Raw genomic sequence first — 20,044 nt, 5'->3', positions numbered from 1 at the left:
AACCCCAAAGTAAGCCACCTGGACATCCTCTTGGAGCTGGTTGAAATTCCACTGTAGTTGCTGCTGGAACCAAATAGCCAGAAAGAGTAACACCAGATTGTGTGCATCGCTTTTAAGCTGGCCAAGAGCTCCAGGAAGATCCTCCGGACACCCAAGAAGCAGGACTGACCGAGCCTGAGCCCCCTCAGAGTGCGGGACCCCAGATGCAAGGAAAGCCCATCTCGACATCCAGGAACCGCAATGTTGCTATTTGCGGTAGACGCAAGGGGCTGAAACACTGAAGTGTCACTTGTTTAAAGATTGGCGGTTGCGAGCGGTGACTGTCCCATTGTAGTGCAGGAGTCTCCAGAAGTCCTCTCTTGTCCCCACAACCGAGGCCCAGAAACACCAGGATCTGCAGAGCTGCACAGGAACAGAAGTCATCAGCTGCACTTTTCATCAACCTAAAGGTACTGTAAAGTCTGAGAGAAATTACCTCTTTTTGGGGCGCCTTGCTTCCCTCGTTGGAAACTTGTCTCAGTTGCACCTGTAGAGTTGCCAACAGCTTCTTTACCTCACAAGCCTAATCAGCTTGTGCCCGTACTTTGAATTTCTTCTTATTCTACAAAGACTTCTAAAACATTGTGCAAGACTTTTACTTACCTGCAAGAAGTGCTTCAGTTCACCTTGACTTTTGCTATCTGAACATTGGCTGGCCTGGCACCCTGAATGAATCTTCGGTCTTCTGCTTAGGGGTTGTGTCTTCCTTCCAGGAAGGTGTTAACTAACTTTTCATTGGGGGTTACCAAAGTACTTACCCGTTTCAGAATTGTGTGATCTCTTGTTTTGTTCTAATCTTTCCTTTGACATTCCTAAAACGGATTCTAAATGCAACAGTGATATATTAATGTCCCCAGCACCCCAAATATTGAAGTCACCTCAGGGTGTAGGTAGTGTGTGGGTCATGCCAAATGGGTACTTACGGATTTAGAAATCTTAAGAGTGTATTTTTGAAGTGCATTTGAGTGTTACTGTTATACTGCCCCTTCTGAAGAAGGCTTATTTTTATTGACTGATGAATTAATAATTGTTTATTCCAGAAACCTTGTGTATAAGAGTTTATTTGAATACTTGTCACTGTGAATCTCTAACTCCCCTACAGCTCACACTGACCCCCTCTTGAGGTAAGCCTGGCTGCTCAAAAAGCTACCAACCTGTGTAGTTCGGACCTATACCAAAGGTTGGGTCCCTATTGCCAGGAGGTCAAGGTTATTGTAGTGCACCCAAAGAGTACTGCATCCAATCTTGCCTAACAGTTGGTATTTGGTAATTGTGATTCCCAACATAAAGGGTATCAGTGGGAGTAGAAGCCTTATGTCCCTGGTTGATCATACGGGGCATAGTATCACGTTCCATATTTAAACTCTGCATGTCTGACTCCTGCAGCAATTATATATACCTGAGGCGGGGGAACTGGCGTTACGTCATTGCGGTTCATGATATTAAAGGTTTCAGCAAGGGTGCAACCTTTATCATGGCCCTTTGTGATCGTGGCAGGCATGAATCCAAGCTGCGCCTCTGAGCTGGTCAGGTTTTCTACTCTTACAGGGAGTGTTTGACCTTTTGCCTCAAAATGTGTCAAGCAAGGAGTAGGCTGATAGTGTTGTGAGGGAGGGTGGAGGTTATTTGACTCAGGAGATCCAGCTGAATCATTGAGTTTTAGGTGAATCATTGAGTTTTAGGTGCAACTATGTATTTATAATTGCCAAGCAATTTACTCTCTGGCTGGATATCCCATAGTGTAGGTAAGTAGACAAGACATGTGAAATGCACTCAAATATTACATGTCTGGAGAAGCTGGGTCGTGGAGCTTAACTGAGATGGAGGCGATAAATAACCAGGGTGGCTCTCAAAGGTGGTAACCGCCTGGTCTATGGCCATATGTCAAGGAGTGATATGGCGGCAAGGGGAGTACCAAGCGCTGTGGAGGGGCAGAGTAGTATTTCAAAACAAACTGGCTTAGCTGCAACCAAGTCACAGGACCATAATCCTTTGCCATAAGACCGTGTTCTGGCGAAGACCGGCTTGTCCCTGAAGCAACAGCACTGAAGCGCCAGATGTTACGGGATAAAGACTGGGAGAGCTGGGTAATGTAGTCTCCAACAATACGGAACACTACAGAGCTCAGCCTCCTGAGAGGGCTTTATCTCTGGAAAAGGAGGAAGTACGGTGAACGAAGTGCTAGATGTGCACACGGCCCTGCCTGGCAAGTGATCTGTAGAAGGCCTTCAGTGGAGCTTCGACCCAGGGAGTGGAGGGAACATCCATTCCAGACGTCTACCCAGTGTCCTGCATACCACACCCTTCGAAAAGTGCAGCTGACCAGCTTGAGGTTTGGGTTACCACACCCCAGACATCGCCATTCTGTGCTTTGGCCTGAACTGGGGGTCAGGGGGTGGCTGGCTTGTCCTACAAGAGCCGTCTCTGCAAAATGTTGACGTTCCAACATCAAGGAGACCACAGATCAGGCTGACTGACCGTGACAACTATGTCCCCTGCTGCCGGTGTGCAATAGGGAAAAACTGCTTTCCCACATCCAGTCGTGTGCTGTTGAGGAGAATCATTTCTGTGCCAATTCCCTTCAAACCCCCCCCTCCCGACCCCCCGGCTCTTTTGCTGGACTTTACAATTTTAACCTGGAGTGAGTGAGACCTTTATCTCACTCTCGATGTATTTTTCTACGATTTGTTTCTTTTGGTTTTGGAGTCTGACCAATAATTATACTCCATAGGCATCATCTTTTTGTATTGTGACAGTGTCATAGAGAAGTCCTTTGGAATAATGCTAAGGTTTAAATACTTTTTCTTCGATAAACTACTGTATCCAAGAAAAGTAAAGTGAAATGGACTTTACTTACCTTTTTCTCTTTGTAGATTCAGCACACACCATCTTATGTGGAGTGCTGGGGGGTTACTTCATATCCCCTTTGTCTACCTTCTCATGTAACATTTTATGTTACCCATGCTACATTTAATGGTGATGGTAGTGGTTTAATTTTACTATTGTGCGTTTTTGCCGCAGGCTGAATACTCCGCTGCAGTATTGCACCCATGGGTGCCCATTTTTGTCATAATGGCCCAATCTTTTTTTCGCCATTTCTTGAAAGGTCCTTCTTGAGATTTACTCTGCGTGCCAAACTAGGTTTGGTCCCTTTGTTCATTTTGTCTTTGGCAGCATTCACTGGAGAAGCCTGCCTCTGGCTCCAGCGTGTCTGGCAGGGCAGGAAGTGAGGGAGGTTCCCAAAACTCTGGTTGCATTCCTGTAACCAAGGAGACTAAGCATAAAGTTGATTGGCTGCTGGCTGTCCTCAGAGAGAGCCACCCTGCTGTGCGAGTGACAGCTAGGCTGCTAATTAATGGGAGAGACTTGCATAAAAGGCAAGGTCTTTTGCATGGAAGGCAGAGTCGACTACTGGACGAAGGAACCGAAGAAGAAACTGGAAGAAGCTTGCTGTAACCTCCTGGACCGTTGGTTTGCCTGGTGAAGTCCTGCTGCAGTGCTGAAGCTCCACATTTCGAAGCAAATAGAGAAGCCTGTGTTAGGCAAAGTTTATATGCAGTACCCTCTGGGAACACTACAAACAACTATGACTACAGGTATAGGCAACCCAACCTTTGGTATAAGCTTGTACTACACAGTTTTGGTAGCGTGTTGAGCAGCCAGGCTTATCTCAAGAGGGGAAATGTGAGCTGTAGTGGAGTCAAAGATACACTGTTACAGGTATTCAAATAAACTCTTATTGTTTATGCAAGAAACAGTGCATCAGTCAGTTATAAAACCTTCTTTAGAAGGGATCAATAGAATAGTAACACACCTATACTTCAATACTGTACATTCTGAGTTTCTGGATCAGACAAGGCCCTTTTGGGATGGCCCACAGACAACCTACACCCAGAGGTGACTAGTAATAAGGGTGCTGGGGACATTAATACCTTACTGGGTGCTGGGGACATTAATACCTTACTGTTTGCCTTTTACAAACTAGTATTCTGTATGCTAAGGTTATTACAACACAAGAAATACAAATATTCTTAAGCAGGGCAAATACTTTCAGATAAGAGTCATTCAATTCAATAGGCTAAGCCAAAGACAATGGGCAAATGTCTTTGTATAGGATGCAGCACTTAAGGTAAGTTAATGCAAGTCTTTGCACAAGGTTGTAGGAGTCTTGGATAAAAAAGGACTAAATGTGGGGCCACAAGCTGATTAGACTTGCGAGTTGCTGAAGTTACAACCACTTCCACAGTAAGAGGTAAGTTCTTAGGCTAGTTTTATAGTACCTTAGTAAAGAAGAAAAAGGTGCAGCTGAAGACTTCCGTTCGTGTACAGCTATGCAGATCTCACTGTTCCTGTGCCTCAGTCGTGGGGACAAGAGGGAGACCGTCAGGGTAATCCTGCACTGTATTGGCACCGACAAAGCTGGCAACCGGCAAACTACTTTCAGTGGCTGTTTCGCGTTTCAGCAAATAGCAATAAGCGTGGTTCCTGGCTGTCGAGGTGGATTTTCCTCATATCGGAGGTCCTGCACTCAACTAAGGGGGGGTGGAGGGGGGGGCACAGGTTTGGTCAGTCCTGCTTCGTGGGAGTCCAGAGGGTGTTCCAAAAGCTTTAGGCCAGCTTACAAGCAAAGCACACAATCTGGTGTCCCTCTCCCTGGCTCTACGGTTTCCTTCAGCACTGAGGAAATGCAACCAGCTCCGATATGGGTGTCCAGGTGGCATACTTGGGAGTTGATTGGTCCCACCAACTCCAAGGAGAAGTCCTTGCAGGGCTTGTCGATGCAAACTTGGCGATTCTTAACCGGGCAAACCAACAGTCCAGGAGTTGCAGCAGCCGTCCTCTTCAAACTCAGCCAAGAGACTCACCTTTTAAGTTCTCTCCCATTTATTCCAGCTTAGCTGCCACTCACCCAGCAGGGTGGCTGTCCTTGCTGGACAGCCAGCCAGCCAATCGTCAGAGTACATTTGGGTCTCCTAAACACAGTTTCGTGCACCTGCCTCACTTCTTGCCTACCCCAGGCACTCAAGCCAGAGGCGGGTTTCACTCCTGAAGCCCGCCGTAGGCGAATGAACAAACAAAAAACCTGGTTTGGCGTGCAGAGAAAAACTCAAGGACCTTTCCACAAAGAAATGGTGATAAAAGACGACCAGGGACCATTTTAACAAAGGAGGCTCAGCACCATTTTTTAAAACATGGCTCCCGCGATTCAACGTTACCCGAGCTGCAAACAGGTTGCAGTCGGGGTACATCATGGTAGTTCATTGCAAAACCACTGCCACCAGCCATTCTGAGAGGAAAGGGTAACATATGAGTGCTACATGAGTAACTAGACATAGGGGATACCTAGTAACCCCTCCAGCACTCTATTGTAAGATCTGGTGTGCTGGGTCTAGAATTTTATAGTACTGAGTGAAGTCATTTCACTCCACTTCTATGGGAAACGGTAATTGGTCCCAGAGAAGGTATTCAAACCTTGGGAAATCTGAAAGACTTCCCTGTGGCTCTGCACTGAAGGTGCTGTGTGACACAATTGTAAAAGATGATGCCTATGGAGTTGGTTAGACTCCATAACCAAAAATAAACAGTGCATAAAAAAACAAATAAAAAAAAATAACAAATAAAAATCACATTCAAATACGAGAGTGGGAAAAAGGGTCTCACTCTCTCCAGGTAACATCCAGCAATGTTGCTGGGGGTCTAAGGTAGAGGGAATTAGCACATTTTTGAGAATTTTCCCTAACAGCCGAGAATGGACAACTTCTTCCCTTGGGTTGGTGGGACCAACTGACCCCAAGACGAACTTGACTGGAACCCTTCTTCCTGCAGGTTGTACTTCTTTGCTGCTGCTAGAACTGAGTGCCAGGGGACAGGAACACCAGAATAGAGTGCATCGTTTTAAGCGGGACCAGAGCTCCAGGAAGATCCTCCAGACTCCCTCAAAGCATGACTGCTCAAGCCTGAGCCACCTCAGAGTGCTGGACCCCAGAAGCAAGGGGAGCCCATAAGGTGTCCAAGAACTGCAGTGGTGCTATTTGCGAGTACCTGAAACAGCAAAGATCTATGCCAGTTGCTGCTGCCGAACTTCAAACAGTGCAGGAGTCCCCAGACGTCCTCCCTCTTGTCCCTACAACTGAGGCCCAGGAGCAACAGGATCTGTAGGACTACAATAGGAACAGAAGCCAGCTGGAGCCCCTTCTTCCGACTCAAGGTACTGTGTAACTAGGGGTACGTACCGCTGGTTCCATGTAGCTTGCTCTCACTGGAGACTTGCATTGGCTGCCTTTTGCAGAGTTGCTTGCATCTTTGCTTCTCACAAGCCTCCTAGCTTGGCTGGCCTGGCTCCCTGTAGACTCTTCTTACCCTCGGACTGTGTTCATCGGTCCCTCAAAAAGTCACACATAACATACTTGTATAGCTGGGAAAGGGTTAACCTGCATTTCATTGGGGGAATTGTAAAGTACTTACCTGTTTGGAGAAACTTGTTAACCATTGTTTCCTTCCCCAACCTTTACCTTTTTCCACACCTCCATTAATGTCCACAGTGTCCTAGCTATTAAAGTCACATCAGGGTGTAGGAAGTGTGTGACATCCCAAAAGGCTATCTGCTTACTAACTGAAACTGAAGGAGTGCATTTTGAAGTGCATTTTATTGTTGGAAATTGCTCCCTTCTAAGGAAGGCTCATTTTTAAAACTGACTGTTAAATTAATACATGATTTAATCAAGAAACCTTGAGTCTAAGTGTTATTTGAATACCTGTCACTGAATCTCTGTTGCAACCCTACAGCTCACATTGACCCCCTCTTGAGATAAGCCTTTCTGCTCAGTCACTCTACCAACTTGTGTAATGCAGGTCTATACCGAAGGTATATTGCCAAGAGGACAAGGATGGTGTAGTCTACCACAGGGTTACTACACACAATCTTGCCCAACATGTGCCGAGACGAGGCCTGCACCAGAGTGAGCTGAATTCTTCACCTGTATCACTTTGCACCTGTATCTACTACCACTACCGGAGAGGTTGTCATTAGCAGATGCACTGGTCACTAGTGTCTAAATGGAGGATAAGAGGAGCTATGAGAGAGCAGGTTAGAGGCGAGGACTATGGAACCTGTATGCCAGTCAGACCCAGATCTGGACAGAGCCGCAACAGGGGAGAATACGCAAGCCGAGCACTTCAATTCAGGACAGAGATGCAAATTAACCAACCCTACTAACAATTTTCCCTTTCTGCATACACCTCTCAAACTCCAAACCAAACAACCAAAACCTACAGCACAACAAACCGCACAAACTTCACTACATTGCAACAACAAAACAAAAACACAGCCTTGCACAACAGTTCACGACGACTACCGTCCGCAAACACCCCAGGCCCAGCCAACAGACCCTCCGGGCTGAGGCTGCCAACAGCACATCACTGCTCTCTTGCACTTTTCCTTCTTCCTCCCACCAACTCAACCTCCCCTCCTCTCCTCTTTCAGAGCCACCAGAGCGCCAAGGGACCACTACGGTGGTGATAATGTTAAAGGACATTTGAACCGTGCACTAACATATCTGTGGCGGACTGGGTATTCACTTGAACCTGCAACTCCTGGGCACTGAGGTCCCGAACCAACAGTAGGAAACGTGACCTCTGAGAACCCCCTTAAGACCTGCCAACTCCCAAGAGAAACCGGAGTATGGGAGGCAAGTTACAGTGGTACTTAGGGAACCCCATCTCCCCTCTAAAAAGGTTTGCTAACTTTACATGCTTTGGCATTGCTTGTTCGCGCAAGCACTCAAGCTGGAGACAGTTTCCGTCATCAGAATAGAGCCTTACCCAACTTTGGAAACCATCCTCCTTCCACAAGCTCCTCCCAAACTATTCCTGGCTCACAAAACTATTGTGAAGTTTTTGGGCACAAGGCCCCAACCAACGCCCATTTTTATAGTGTTTGCTTGACCACAAATAAATATTGTAATTGAATGGCATAGGACTGCACCTCTTTCAGTCAATGGTAAGGTTAGTGGTGCTGGGGCTGGACTCAGCAGCAGTAATGAACTTGCTGGCATGGCTACTATTATTGTGGAAAGGGAGGAGGATTTCAACCAATATTTCTGTGACCCCCTCAGAAGCAGACACCATCTTGGAGTTAAAAAGGAGAATCTCAGCTTCAAGAAAAAAAGGAGCTAGAGTTTAACTTGGCAAAAGCTGCAGTTTAAGGTTGGGAGGCAAAAGAACAGACCACCAGTTGGAGATTGCAAGTCTGCAGCCCCCCACAGGATTCTTCCAGGGATCTGGGAATGCTTCTGGGTCCTTTTCAAATCCAAAGTTCCCAAAACATCTGCTTGGTTTGTATGATGAGAAGAATGACATTATGCCTGTTACTTTGAGTATGCTTGTGAGGTGAAAGAAGTGGGCGATGCTGATAATGGCAGAAGGGCTAACAAAGGACAACCACACAAGAAATTGCAGAAAAAGAAAGGAGACACCATGTTGGAACATATGCAAGCCTAGGGCTGTGAATACAGCCTGCGGAGGAACATTGCACAAAAATGGTAGAACACCTCCACTGCCACCATCCATAACTATACGGTTGTCACTGTAACCAAAACCTTACAGGAGCCGAGAGAAGGGAGATACAAGTATCCCCTCAGCACTCCACATAGGGTGGGGTGTGCTTTGTGCTGATCGCTCATAAATTAAAGTTTCAGGAGTGTTAGGTAAGAAATTTTTGCTTTACTGGTGGATTATGTTTCCTTATACCTCTGAGTGGGAACCTTTTTCCACACCCACAGAATATTTTACTCTTTATGGGTGTCAGTTTGTAGACTCTCCATCGTGCCATTTATCCTCTTAACGTTTTTGGCAATAAGTGCTTGTTGATGGGTTGCCCTAGGGGCAACCCTTTTAACTTTCTCTGGCTAAACTTGAAAGAACTACAGTTCTCAATGGTAGAAAGGATCTTTGGATCCCTTTTACATTTAGTTTGGTGAAACCAGCACACCCCACCTTATGGGGAGTGCTGAGGAGACCTTCACACTGAAACAATTGTTACAGGGACAAGCTTACCTCTAATGGCTGGTGCCAGTGACACCTTTTATTAATGTGGTGCACTTTACGGCAGGCTGTTTCCACAGCTGCAGTAAAGGCACCTAGAGGTGCTCATTTTTACCAAAAGAATTGCCCAGTCTTCTTTTTTTCACCATTTTAGTGTTGCTTCTCCTTTGTTGTTCCTCCCCCCCCACCCCTAGGGTGGGAAATTCCTTTGTTAGATTGTCATCTTCAGCTGGAGTCCCATGGCCTCCCCCACCCAGGGGCTCCAGTGTCTGTGAAAGCAGGAAGCGAGGGAGGAGTCCAAAACTCTGCAGCCCTTGGTCTTCCTCCTTGCCTGAATGGGGACACATCCCAGTGGGGGGGGCTGGCTGTCCTGATTGGACAACGAGACCGCTCCTTGTAAAATGCAGGAAGAGAATGCAGAGGTTGTGCTGTAGTTCCTGTTAAATACTCCAATACTCCAAACCTGGAAGCTGAAGACATGTCAAGCACTGGTACCGAAGAGGATGATTAAGGAAAAGTGGATGAGAGGATTTCCAGTGACTGGAGAGTCGGCTGTGTAACTGGAGCCTGCTGTAGCCCTTCCTTCCACTCAACCTAGGGACTCCGAAAACGATAACCTTGACCCAAGAATAGGTGCGACCTATGTGTGAAAAGGTTTGGCTTCCCTAGAACTACTGTTAAGAGTTCCAAATAAGGTTTATGCTTTGGTCAGTGTACCATCAAGCATAGTGTTGTGTTTTGACATAATGTGTGATAGTACTTATTTACCCATAGATTTATCTAGGCCTACTTGTATTTAAACAAATCATTTATTTTTTACAACAGTGTTTCTCTGGACCATTTCTATTACAATTTCATTTGTACCGATTCTACAGCTCTCCCTCCTAAGATAAGCCTGGCTGCTCTGTCGACGCTACCCTGAACTCAGCTGGTACAGCCTTATACCAAGAGTAGAGTCTTGTACTGCCTCAGTTGAATGGTTTTACTAAGCCCTTAAGACTTCAGAAAAACTGTCCTAACAGGAAGGATAAAAAGTAGCCCTCTTGCCCCAAGAACATAATTTTTAGGGCAAATTCAAGAATATAAAAGAACCCAAAGGGTGCCCAGCAACACTGCACATAGGGGGGCTGTGATATTAAGGAAAGCAAGACTCAATAAAATAAGGTCAAACAAAGTACAGTTCCCATGGTTCGAGCAAATGAGAAATGAATGAGGGTGCGGGCGGACGGCTCCCACATTCAGGAGAGCCAGAAAAAATTCCAGAAGCCCAGCAAAAAGTGTTTGTTGGTGGTCTCGCTAGGAGGGGGGGGGGGGGTTAAGCATACAACAACTGATAACACTTGCATAATTTACCAGTATTCCTGGGAGCTGCAGATTTCTGTATCGCGCACCCTTTCAGAGCTCCCATAGAGAAACATTGGTGTGGACAAACCATTATGCTCTAATCCTGCCATACGACAGTGGTCCTTGCGGCAACCCTATAAATGGAACACCCAGACTCCCCTGCCTATAACAAACTACCTTTACCTACCTCCAAACCCTGAAGAGATGCTGCTGGACTCTTCCACTTTTGAACCTTGTACACCGTTTCCTGCTTATCCGGCTCAACTCTTACCCAATCGTGGCCTAGTGCCCCTATGAACATTGAGACACTCATAAGATAGGGTTGTACTTTTCAAGATAGGCTGGAACAAAGTTATTAAAAGTTACCATGAATTGGCAAAGTTTACACATGCGTTTCAGATGGTTTTACTAAGATATTTGTTACTGTACAAGTTATTCTGAAAGTTACCACACCTACAGACTATTACTTTAAGAATCTTGCAATTTTGTTCATGTGATACTGTGATTTAGTACTGGAGAATATTTAACAGTGTGCCTTATTCCAAATAAAGGACTGCTTTTAGTGTATCAGTGTTTTCTTGAATTAGTGTATGCTCAGAGTTATTTGTACCTTCCTACAGTAGTCCTCCCTCCTAAACAAAGCCTGGCTGCTTAGCCATTCTACCAAACCAGTGTGTGGTTCAGGCCAAACCTACGAGTTGCAACCCTGTACCTCCAAGGTAGGCTATTTGAAGTGCTTTTACAGACAGTGATTTGTGTAAACTCCTTAACAGATACCACGCACCACTGCCATTTGCCTGGTCCATAGGAAGGGATGGATCTGAAAGAGGGGATCAGGAGCAGTGTTAGGTTAGTTGGTAGGCAACATGAGAGAATGTTTTATAGATGTGCTGATGCATTCAGTTCAGAAGTACCTAGGTACTGTGCACACGTGTTAGGCAAGATTGTATGCAGTACCCATTGGGTGCACTACAGCAACCCTGACCACCTGGCAATAGGAAGCCAACCTTTGATACAAGTCTGTACTACATAGGTTGGTAGCATGTTGAGCAGCCAGGCTCATCTCAAGAGGGGTCAATGTGAGCAGTAGAGTTTTTACAGAGATTCAGTGACAAGTATTCAAATAAACTCTTACATCTACCGCAAATAGCAACACCACGGGTCCTAGCTGTCATGATGGGCTTTCTTTGCATCTGGGGGTCCAGCACTCTGAGGTGCCTCAAGCTCAGTCAGTCCTGCTTCCAGGGAGTCCGGAGGATCTTCCTGGAGTGCTTGGCCAGCTTAAAAGCAATGCACACAATATGGTGTTCCTCTCCCTACCTATTCTGTTCCAGCAGCAACTGCAGCGGAATTTCAGCCAGCTGTGAGAGAATGTCCAGGTGGTTTACTTTGGAGTTGATTGGTACAACCAACTCAAGGGGAGAAGTAGTCCTTGCAGGGCTTCTCTAGTCTAAACGCAATTGGAGTTTCAGCACAGAAGCAGGGCTTCACCGGGCAAACCAACAGTCCAGGACTTGCAGCAGGCACGTCTTTCAAGTTCTTCTTCGGAATCCTTTGTCCAGTGGTTGACTCTTGCCTTCCAAGCCAAAAAGCCTCACCTTTAATGGCGGTTTCTCCCATTCATTCCAGCCTAGCTGTCAGTCATCCAGCAGGGTGGCTGTGCTTTCCAGACAGCCAGCCGGCCAATCACCTAAGAGTGCATTCCTGTCTCCTAGGAGACAGAGCACAGGGAGTCGGGCACCTCCCTCGCTTCCTGTCCCCGCCAGACACCCTGGAGCCAGAGGCAGGCTTCACTCTTGAATCCCACCAAAGACTAAATAGGGACCAAGCCTGGTTTGGCACGCAGAGTAAATCTGAAGGACTTTTCCACAAAGAAAAGCCGAAAAAAGAAGACTGGGCCATTTTAACAAAAATGGTACGCATGGGTGCTTTACTGCAGCTGTGAACGCAGCCCACGGTAAATGCACACCACAGTAGTTAAGTAAACCACATCCACCAGCCATTCATCGAGGAAAGGGAAACAAAAATGTTACATGAGAAGCTAGACAAAGGGGGACACTAAGTAACAGATAGTGTGTGCTGGGTCTAGAAAGTTACAGTAAGTTAAGTCAATATCACTTCACTGTTCTTGGAAACAGTTTATCCAAGAGAAGGTATTTAAACCTTGGGAAATCTAAAAGACTTCCATGTGCCACTGCACTGAAGGTGCAGTGTGACACAATGTAAAAAGATGCCTATGGAGTTTGTCAGACTCTACAACCAAAAAGAAACAGCGTTCAAAATCACATTAAAATACATGAGAGAGTGGGAAAAAGGTGCTCTCTCCAGGTTAAAAATTAAAGTCCTCAAAATCCAGCAAAGTTGCTGGTGGTCTGCAAGGTTGAGTGCAATTAGCACATTTCTGAGAATTCTACCCAACACTCTTGTTTCTAGGTGGTCTGTCGAGGGCATAGAGAAGTGGTGGGCAAGCCCCCAGAATGACAAACTGGAATGGCTAGGTCTCAGTTATCAAAATAAAAGGAGGTTTCATATAAAAACACATTAATTCATAGTGCTTTTATATTAATGACATGTCTGATTAAACTGGCGTCAGCTCTTGCAGGTTGTTTTCTTTATTCCAGGAGGGACTAAAGAAAACAAAGCTTAAAAAGGTTTAAACTGTTGCGTCCTTGTACACACTGCTCAAGTTATCCAACCTCAAGCAGTCAATGCCAGCCTTGGTCGATCGCTACTGCTATAGGATCTGCTCCAAGTTCCAGTTCCTTTTCAACACTGCCCAGCCCAAACACCATTGTGCAATTAGACCACATTTAAAGTCTTTCAGAAAGCAAAAGATCCAGTTACCTTCCCAGTTAATTGTTGATAAGCGGCTTTGATTTCTTGGCGTTGAGCATTGTTTCTTTTAGTCAAAATATCAATGATTGTTGCTTCATCAACGCCTAAAAGACAAAGACATAGCATTGTTATTTGTCCAGGTGTCTAACAAAAATATATATGTTCAATGAAAAACTTGGAACAGTTAGGTTGAGTAACTTAATGCAACAAAACCATTGAAATTCAGCTAAATCCACCTTAAAGGAGAAGTTCTAAGGAATGTTATGATGGAAACATTTTGGCTATTATAAAAAAGATAATACATATAAAAGTTCCTATGGAAAATAACTTTAAAATGACCCTTCAAGTCCAGCTTTCCAAGGACTTGGACACAGCCATCTCATAAGCAGAACCAGTTTCATGTGATTGTGTTAATGCGGTGCTCTTGCGACATTAAGCAAAAGACCACTACTAGGAGCTTTTGCTTATTGCTGCCAAGAGCAAATCGGGCAAAGGCACCTTCTTAGTCTTCCCGCCTGCTACCGGTCCCCGGGCCTATGCAGAGCCTGCTCTGCCTCTCTTGCACAGGGTTTTCCAAGGATCTCTTCGCACTCCTATCGTAACCCCTGCCTACCCCCAGCACTGGTGCCAGGTCCCTTGGAATTAAAGGCCATCATCCTGCCACACCCCCCCCCCCCCACCTCCTGTAGCTGGATTGGGCAAGCCGTTAGTGAGAATTCTCATTTCTGTGCTTATTTCCTTCAACCTTAGAGACCCCCCAGCTCTTTTGCTGGACTGAAGGACAATTGTAACCCTGGAGAGAGCCCCTTTCCTCACTCGCTCATGCATTTTTATCTGTATTGGATCATTTGCTTCCTTTGTTATTGGAGTCTGAAACTCCATAGGCATCTACATTTTGTATGGCAACACACAGCACCTTCAGTGCAGTGTCAGAGAAACCCTCTTAAGGTTTAAATACCTTTTCTTGAGTGAACTACTGTTCCCAAGAATAATAAAAGTGAAATTGACTACTTACATTTTACCTTTTTAGGTCCAGCACATAGATTTTATGTGGAGTGCTGGTGGGTCATTTAGTAGCCCCTTTTCCTACTTACTCATGTAAGATTTTTTTTATGTTACCCTCACTACTTTAAATGGCTGGTGACAGTGGTTTAATTTTCCTACCATTGTGCTTTTCTACTGCAGCCGATTCCTCAGCTGCAGTAGAGCACCCATGGGTGAACACTGTCAAAATGGACCCAGTCTTTTCTGCCATTTGTTTGTGAGATCTTTCTTTGGGTTGTACTCTGCGCGCCAAACCAAGTTTAAGCCCTTTGTTAGTTTTGCCTTTGGCGGTCTTCAGTACTGAAACCCACCTCTGGCTCCAGTGTGTCTGGGCACAGAAAATGAGGGTGGTGCCTGAAATTCCCCGGTCCTTTGTCTCCTTGGATACCTGAATGCACCCAGTCCTGATTGCTGGCTGCCCTTGCAAGACAGCCACCCTGCTGTGTGAGGGACAGCTAGGCTGTGCATAAATGGGCGAAACCTGCATAAAAGGCGAGGCTTCTTGGACTGAAGACAGTCGCCCACTGGACGAATCATCCGACAAAAGGAATCGTGAAGAGAAGCTTGCTGCATCCTCCTGGATGACAACTTCCCCAGTGAAGCCCTGCTGCAACTGCTTTTCCGAAGCGACTAGACAAGCGCCAGAAAGGACGACTTCTGTTGGGTTAGTGGGACCAACTAACCCAATGATTAACTTTGCTGCAAGACAGTCCCCAGCTGGCTGTACTTTGCGGCTGCTGGAACAGTGCCAGGGGTAGAGAAATCCGTAGTGAGTACAACATCTGTAAACTGGCCAAATGCTCGAGGAGTATCCAGAGGACCCTCCCGAAGCAGGACAACCCAAGGCCACGTCACTTTACCAGAGTGATGGACCCAAGGAGTGAGGGAAGCCCAACCGGCGTGCAAGGTCAACAGTGGTGCCGTTTACTGCGCTCCAAATCCGCAAAGTGCCACTGAATTGAAAAAACCCTGTAGCTGCCGCCAACCTCCAAACTACTGTGCAGGAGTCCTCCAGATGTCGTCCCTCTTGTCCCCACGACTGAGGCCCAGGAACACAGGATCTGAGACACTGCATCCAAGACATAAGCCAGCTGGATCCTCTTCTTCCAACTTAAGGTACTGTACTAACTAAGGGGTACTTACCTCTGTTTGTAGCTTTCTTTTCTCAGTTGAGATTTAAAGTAGCTGCTTTTCTAGAGTGATCTCAGTTAACTTTCACAAGTGTAACAACTTGTGGCCCAACAGTGATTTTCTAAAACAAACTTACTTTGTGCAAGACCTTTTGCCATCTACGAAGTGCCTCAGCTCCATAGATTTTGTTCCAAACTGACTTTTGCTGTCCTGGATCCCTGCAGACTCTTATAGTCCATTCCCTTTGACTAACTGTACCTCATGGTTGATACATTGATTTTAACTAATATTGCTGGGAAATGTTTTATCTAGGCTTCATTGGGAGATTTAAAAATTGCTCACATGCTCCGAGAACCTGTTAACCTTTTTCCTTCCCTTAACCTTTCCTTTCTACCAACCTCAGAATTTTACCAAATGCAAAAGTGATATATAAATGTCATTACTGTCCTAGTTAGTGAAGTCACCTCAGGGTGTAAGAAGTGTGTATAAAGCATCTCTATAGAGTATCTACTTGCTTGACCTTGATTCTGGGAAATTATTTGAAGTGCATTGTTGCACCTTGCCCTTTTTTTAAAGACTGCTAAATCTGAACGTTAAAGAAATCATTATTTTACTAGAAAACCTTGAGTGTAGGTGTTATTTGGATACTTGCATTTGTGGATTTCGTTGCTACAGCTCATTTACCCCTTTTGAGATACGTCTGGCTGATCAGTCACACTACCAACTTGTGTAGTACAGACCTGTTGAGTTTTCATAAATGTGCTAATCCTTCACCTTAGAGACCCCCAGCAGCTTTGCTGGATTTTGAGCACTTGATTTTTTTACCTGGAAGAGTGTGAGCCTTCCCCCCCCCCACTCTTTCATGTATTTTGAAATATGTTTTGCACTCATGTTATTTTCATTCTGGAGTTTTAAGATAACTCCATAGGCATATTTTCATGTGTGTTACACAGCATCCTCAGTGCAGTGACACAGGGTTGTCTTTTTAGACTTCCCAAAGGTTTAAATACCTTCTCTGGGATAAACTACTCTTTCCCAGAGAATGTAAAGTGAAATTGACTTTACTAGTCTTTCCAAATTCCTAGACCCACCATCTTATAATAGAGTGATGAAGGGGTTACATATTTTCCCCTGTGTCTAAATATTCATGTAGCAGTCAATTGCTACCCTTTTCTATTGAAAAGGCTGGTGGCAGAGGTTTTACAATGAACTACCATGATTTTTCCCAACCACAAACACGGTAGCTAAAAATCACGGGAGCCATTTTTAAGATGGCGCCTTAAACCCCTATGTTCAAACAGGTCCTGGTCTTTTTTCACTGTCTTTTTGGAAAGGTCCTAGTGTTTGTCTCAACGCGCCAAACCAGGTTTGGCCCTGGCGGGCTTCAGGACTGAAGACCACCTCTGGCGTCCGAGTGTCTGGGGTGGGCAGAAAGTGAGGGAGGTGCCAAACACTCTATGCTTAGTCGCCTAGGAGATCCAAATGCACTCCGGTGTGATTGGCTGACTGACCGGCAAGGACAGCCACCTTCCTGGCTGAGTGACAGCTAGGCTGGTATCTAAGGGATAGAACTGTTTAAAAAAGGTGAGTCTCTTGGACTGGAAAGCGAAGTCGACCACTGGAATGAAAGAATTCAAGAGCTGAAAGAGGACGGCTGCTGCAACTCCTGGACCGTTGGGTTGCCTGATGAAGCCCTGCTGCAGGTCTGAATTGCCAAGTTCATCTCGACAGAGAAGCCTCTTCAAGGATGACTTCTTCCTTTGAGTTGGTGAGACCAATCAACTCGTAAGCCACTTGGATATCATTCTCAAGGCTGGTTCGGATTAACCAGGAAGAGGGATACCAGCTTGTGTGCTTGAATCTACAGCTACTGGAACTGAAGTGACTCCATCTTGTTTGAGTTTTTGACGAGCCCGTGCAGTGCAGGAGTCCCCAGACATCCTCCCTCTTGTGCCCATGACTGAGGCTCAGGAACAGTGAGATCTGCAGGAACCAACGTCTTCAGCTGCATTTTGTTCTTCATACTAAGGTACTGTGCCAACCCAATTAAGAGAATGCCACTCCCGCGGTGAAAACTTGCAGGTCTAATCAGCTTGTGACCCCACAAAGGATCCTTTTACGCCTAAACTACTTCCGAGAACTATTGGAAAGATTTTACCGTTTGATACCAGAACAGCTTTCCTATCCAGAACACTAGCCCATTGACTTTGGCCTACCCTATTGACTTGAATGTAACTCTTCTGGTGAACTGAAACTATTTGCACTGTAACAAATATATGTTATCTATTCTACTTACCTGGTCCTTTTTGCTTACTTCTAAGTAACTGAATTGCCATTTAGCTCCTGTTTCAGGGGAGCTCAAACTGTCTCTAAATCTTGAGTTTTGTATTGAAGTGTATTGGTAAATAATATCATTTGTGTTCTAGTGAAATGTTTTCTAAATGATTGTGTAATAAATTAATAAGTGTTTCACGAAGAAACCTTGAGTACAAGTGTCTACTTGAACCACTGTGATTGAAAGTCCTCTGTGTAATTACTTGTACTGCTCCTTGAGATTACAGCTCGCGGAGCAGCCAGAGACGTGCTAGAAGGTTTGGTACACTGACCCTGTTGCTGTCCCGTGGGACCCCTGCTTTAGCATCCTACCAAGAACGCCTCACGGGTGCTTGGACCCTTTAGAGTAGTGGGACCTTCGAACAGAACCAACCAGCTCAAACCCAGGGTATCGCAGAGGAACGCTGCCTACCGAGTTAAGACTCGAGACTGTTGGTATCGCTAGCTTTTGGTCCTAGGCCCTTTCCTGCCAAAACTAGTCCCAATTCCTCTGGGCCCAGATTTACAATCATTTGCGGTTCTTGCATTGCCCCGCTGTGGTGGACATCGCTGAAATTGCCTGCAGTTGGCTTTCCGTGTCCTGAGATGTGCTTCACTCTTTCTTTGAGAGCTTTATAAAGACTACTCTCCGACAATGGACGATCATCCCATCCCGCAGCCGCTGAGAGCCAGAGCATCCTGAAACTGCAGGGTTAACACCGTCAAGCGAAGTGGGCTAGACTGCCAAAGTTTGGTCCAGGCTGTCGAGGGTCAGTGAGTACTTGCATCACTCACCGGTGGTCCCCTAGCACAACCATCTCTTTTTACGCACTAGAAACAATTAAAGGATACTCACTTTGGCTGGGATAGCCTGCGATCTCCAGTTATTTTCGAACTCCGAAAGTTGCTATATCCACAAGGGTAGACCCTATGAATTGGAATTTATTCTTAATCGCCTCAAGCCACTTCCTGAACAGAACCCCCTTTTTTATTTACGTAAAACTTTATTTTCAGCATTAGGAGCCTCACTTCGTAGGGCTGGACTACATACATTAGCAATTGTTGATGAAGGAATGTCTAAACAGATATATGTGTTGATCTAACCGCTTTCTGTTCCAGGTTAGTTATTTTCTGCCCCATCATCAGCCTTTGGCTTATCGCATTAATGTATAGATGAAACTGAAAAAGCGTGTGTGGTCATTGTTTTCTTGATAAAAGTTGTTTAATTGTATTTGGTTATAAAAGGCCTACAATGCATGTATTTTTTTTATATACATCTGTCTAAGGGTAATCTGTGGAGATTTACTGTTTGTGCTCATTGTGTACTTCAGATCACCCTCACCCCACCTGAGACTTAGTCTTGACCGCCTGCTAAGCTACGTAGATTAGTCTGGTTTGTCCAGAAGGTTCCCCAGTTCCACTAAACTAGGGTGGCCTTCTAAACCTCTGTTCTCCAGGTCAGTTTAGAAATCCATCTTAAAAGCCGCCATTGCCCTAACACTCTGGATGCAGGAGCAGCCAGGGGTTTTCACCCAGGGAAACTTTCTGAACTGCCAGGCCTTCCTGCCGACATGGTCCTCTGCCCAAAGAAATTAGGCTGCAGCTGCCTACATGCTGAAAACTGCTCTGCAACCCGGCAGCAATAAGCAAAAGCTCACAGTAGAGGGATTTTGCTGGATTGTTGGTATGAGAGCACAGCATTAACACAATCACATGAAACTGGTTCTGCTTAAGAAATGGCAGCCTCAAAGTCCTTGGACTTCAAGGGTCATTTTAAAACTTTATTTTTGATAAGAAATGTTTACTTACCTGCAACTGTTCTCTAGCATGGGTCTGGCATGGATTTACATGCTCATGAATATTCCACATAGTCAGGTTGGGAATCCTCAGTAAAGAAAAACAAATTAAGGTTTGGTTTTTAGTAGAAAGACCGTTCAGAAACGAAACAATCACTGGTCTCTGGGTCATACTGCCCCCAGCCAATCACTGCCATCAACCTAAGCCCCTCCTCTGGCAGCCATCTTCAGATTTGGTAGCATGTAAAGTGGCAGTAGAACCAAGAGAAGAGCCGCAGAGGAGGAGGGAGGGTTCGCATGTGAATCCATGCCAGACCCATGTTGGAGAACAACAGTTACAGGTAAGTAACTTGTTCCTTCTCCAGCATGGGGTCTGGCATGGATTCACATAATTATGAATACAAGAATACATAGCAGTACACGCACAACCAAGGGAGGTGGCAAGGCTCAACATTAAGCATCTCTTACCTCCTCACAAGGCTCACCTTCAAGTGAACAAG

The 20,044-nt window shown here is 45.5% G+C and overlaps 1 protein-coding gene across 5 annotated transcripts in view; it reads right to left on the bottom strand.

Annotated features, from left to right (window-relative positions):
* Positions 1–20,044, bottom strand: part of LOC138510289 (annexin A1-like) — a 314,660-nt gene that overhangs the window by 198,882 nt on the left and 95,734 nt on the right. For all 5 annotated transcript variants that reach the window (XM_069625817.1, XM_069625818.1, XM_069625821.1 and 2 more), the window contains one exon: positions 13,270–13,364. In XM_069625817.1, the coding sequence (XP_069481918.1) occupies positions 13,270–13,364 (95 nt within the window). The remainder of the gene's footprint in view (positions 1–13,269; positions 13,365–20,044) is intronic.

This window comes from Ambystoma mexicanum, chromosome 6p (assembly GCF_040938575.1).
Source record: "Ambystoma mexicanum isolate Mex_15411 chromosome 6p, UKY_AmexF1_1, whole genome shotgun sequence".
NCBI classification, from domain to species: Eukaryota; Metazoa; Chordata; class Amphibia; order Caudata; family Ambystomatidae; genus Ambystoma; species Ambystoma mexicanum.
This window is presented reverse-complemented; position numbering and strand designations above follow the sequence as displayed.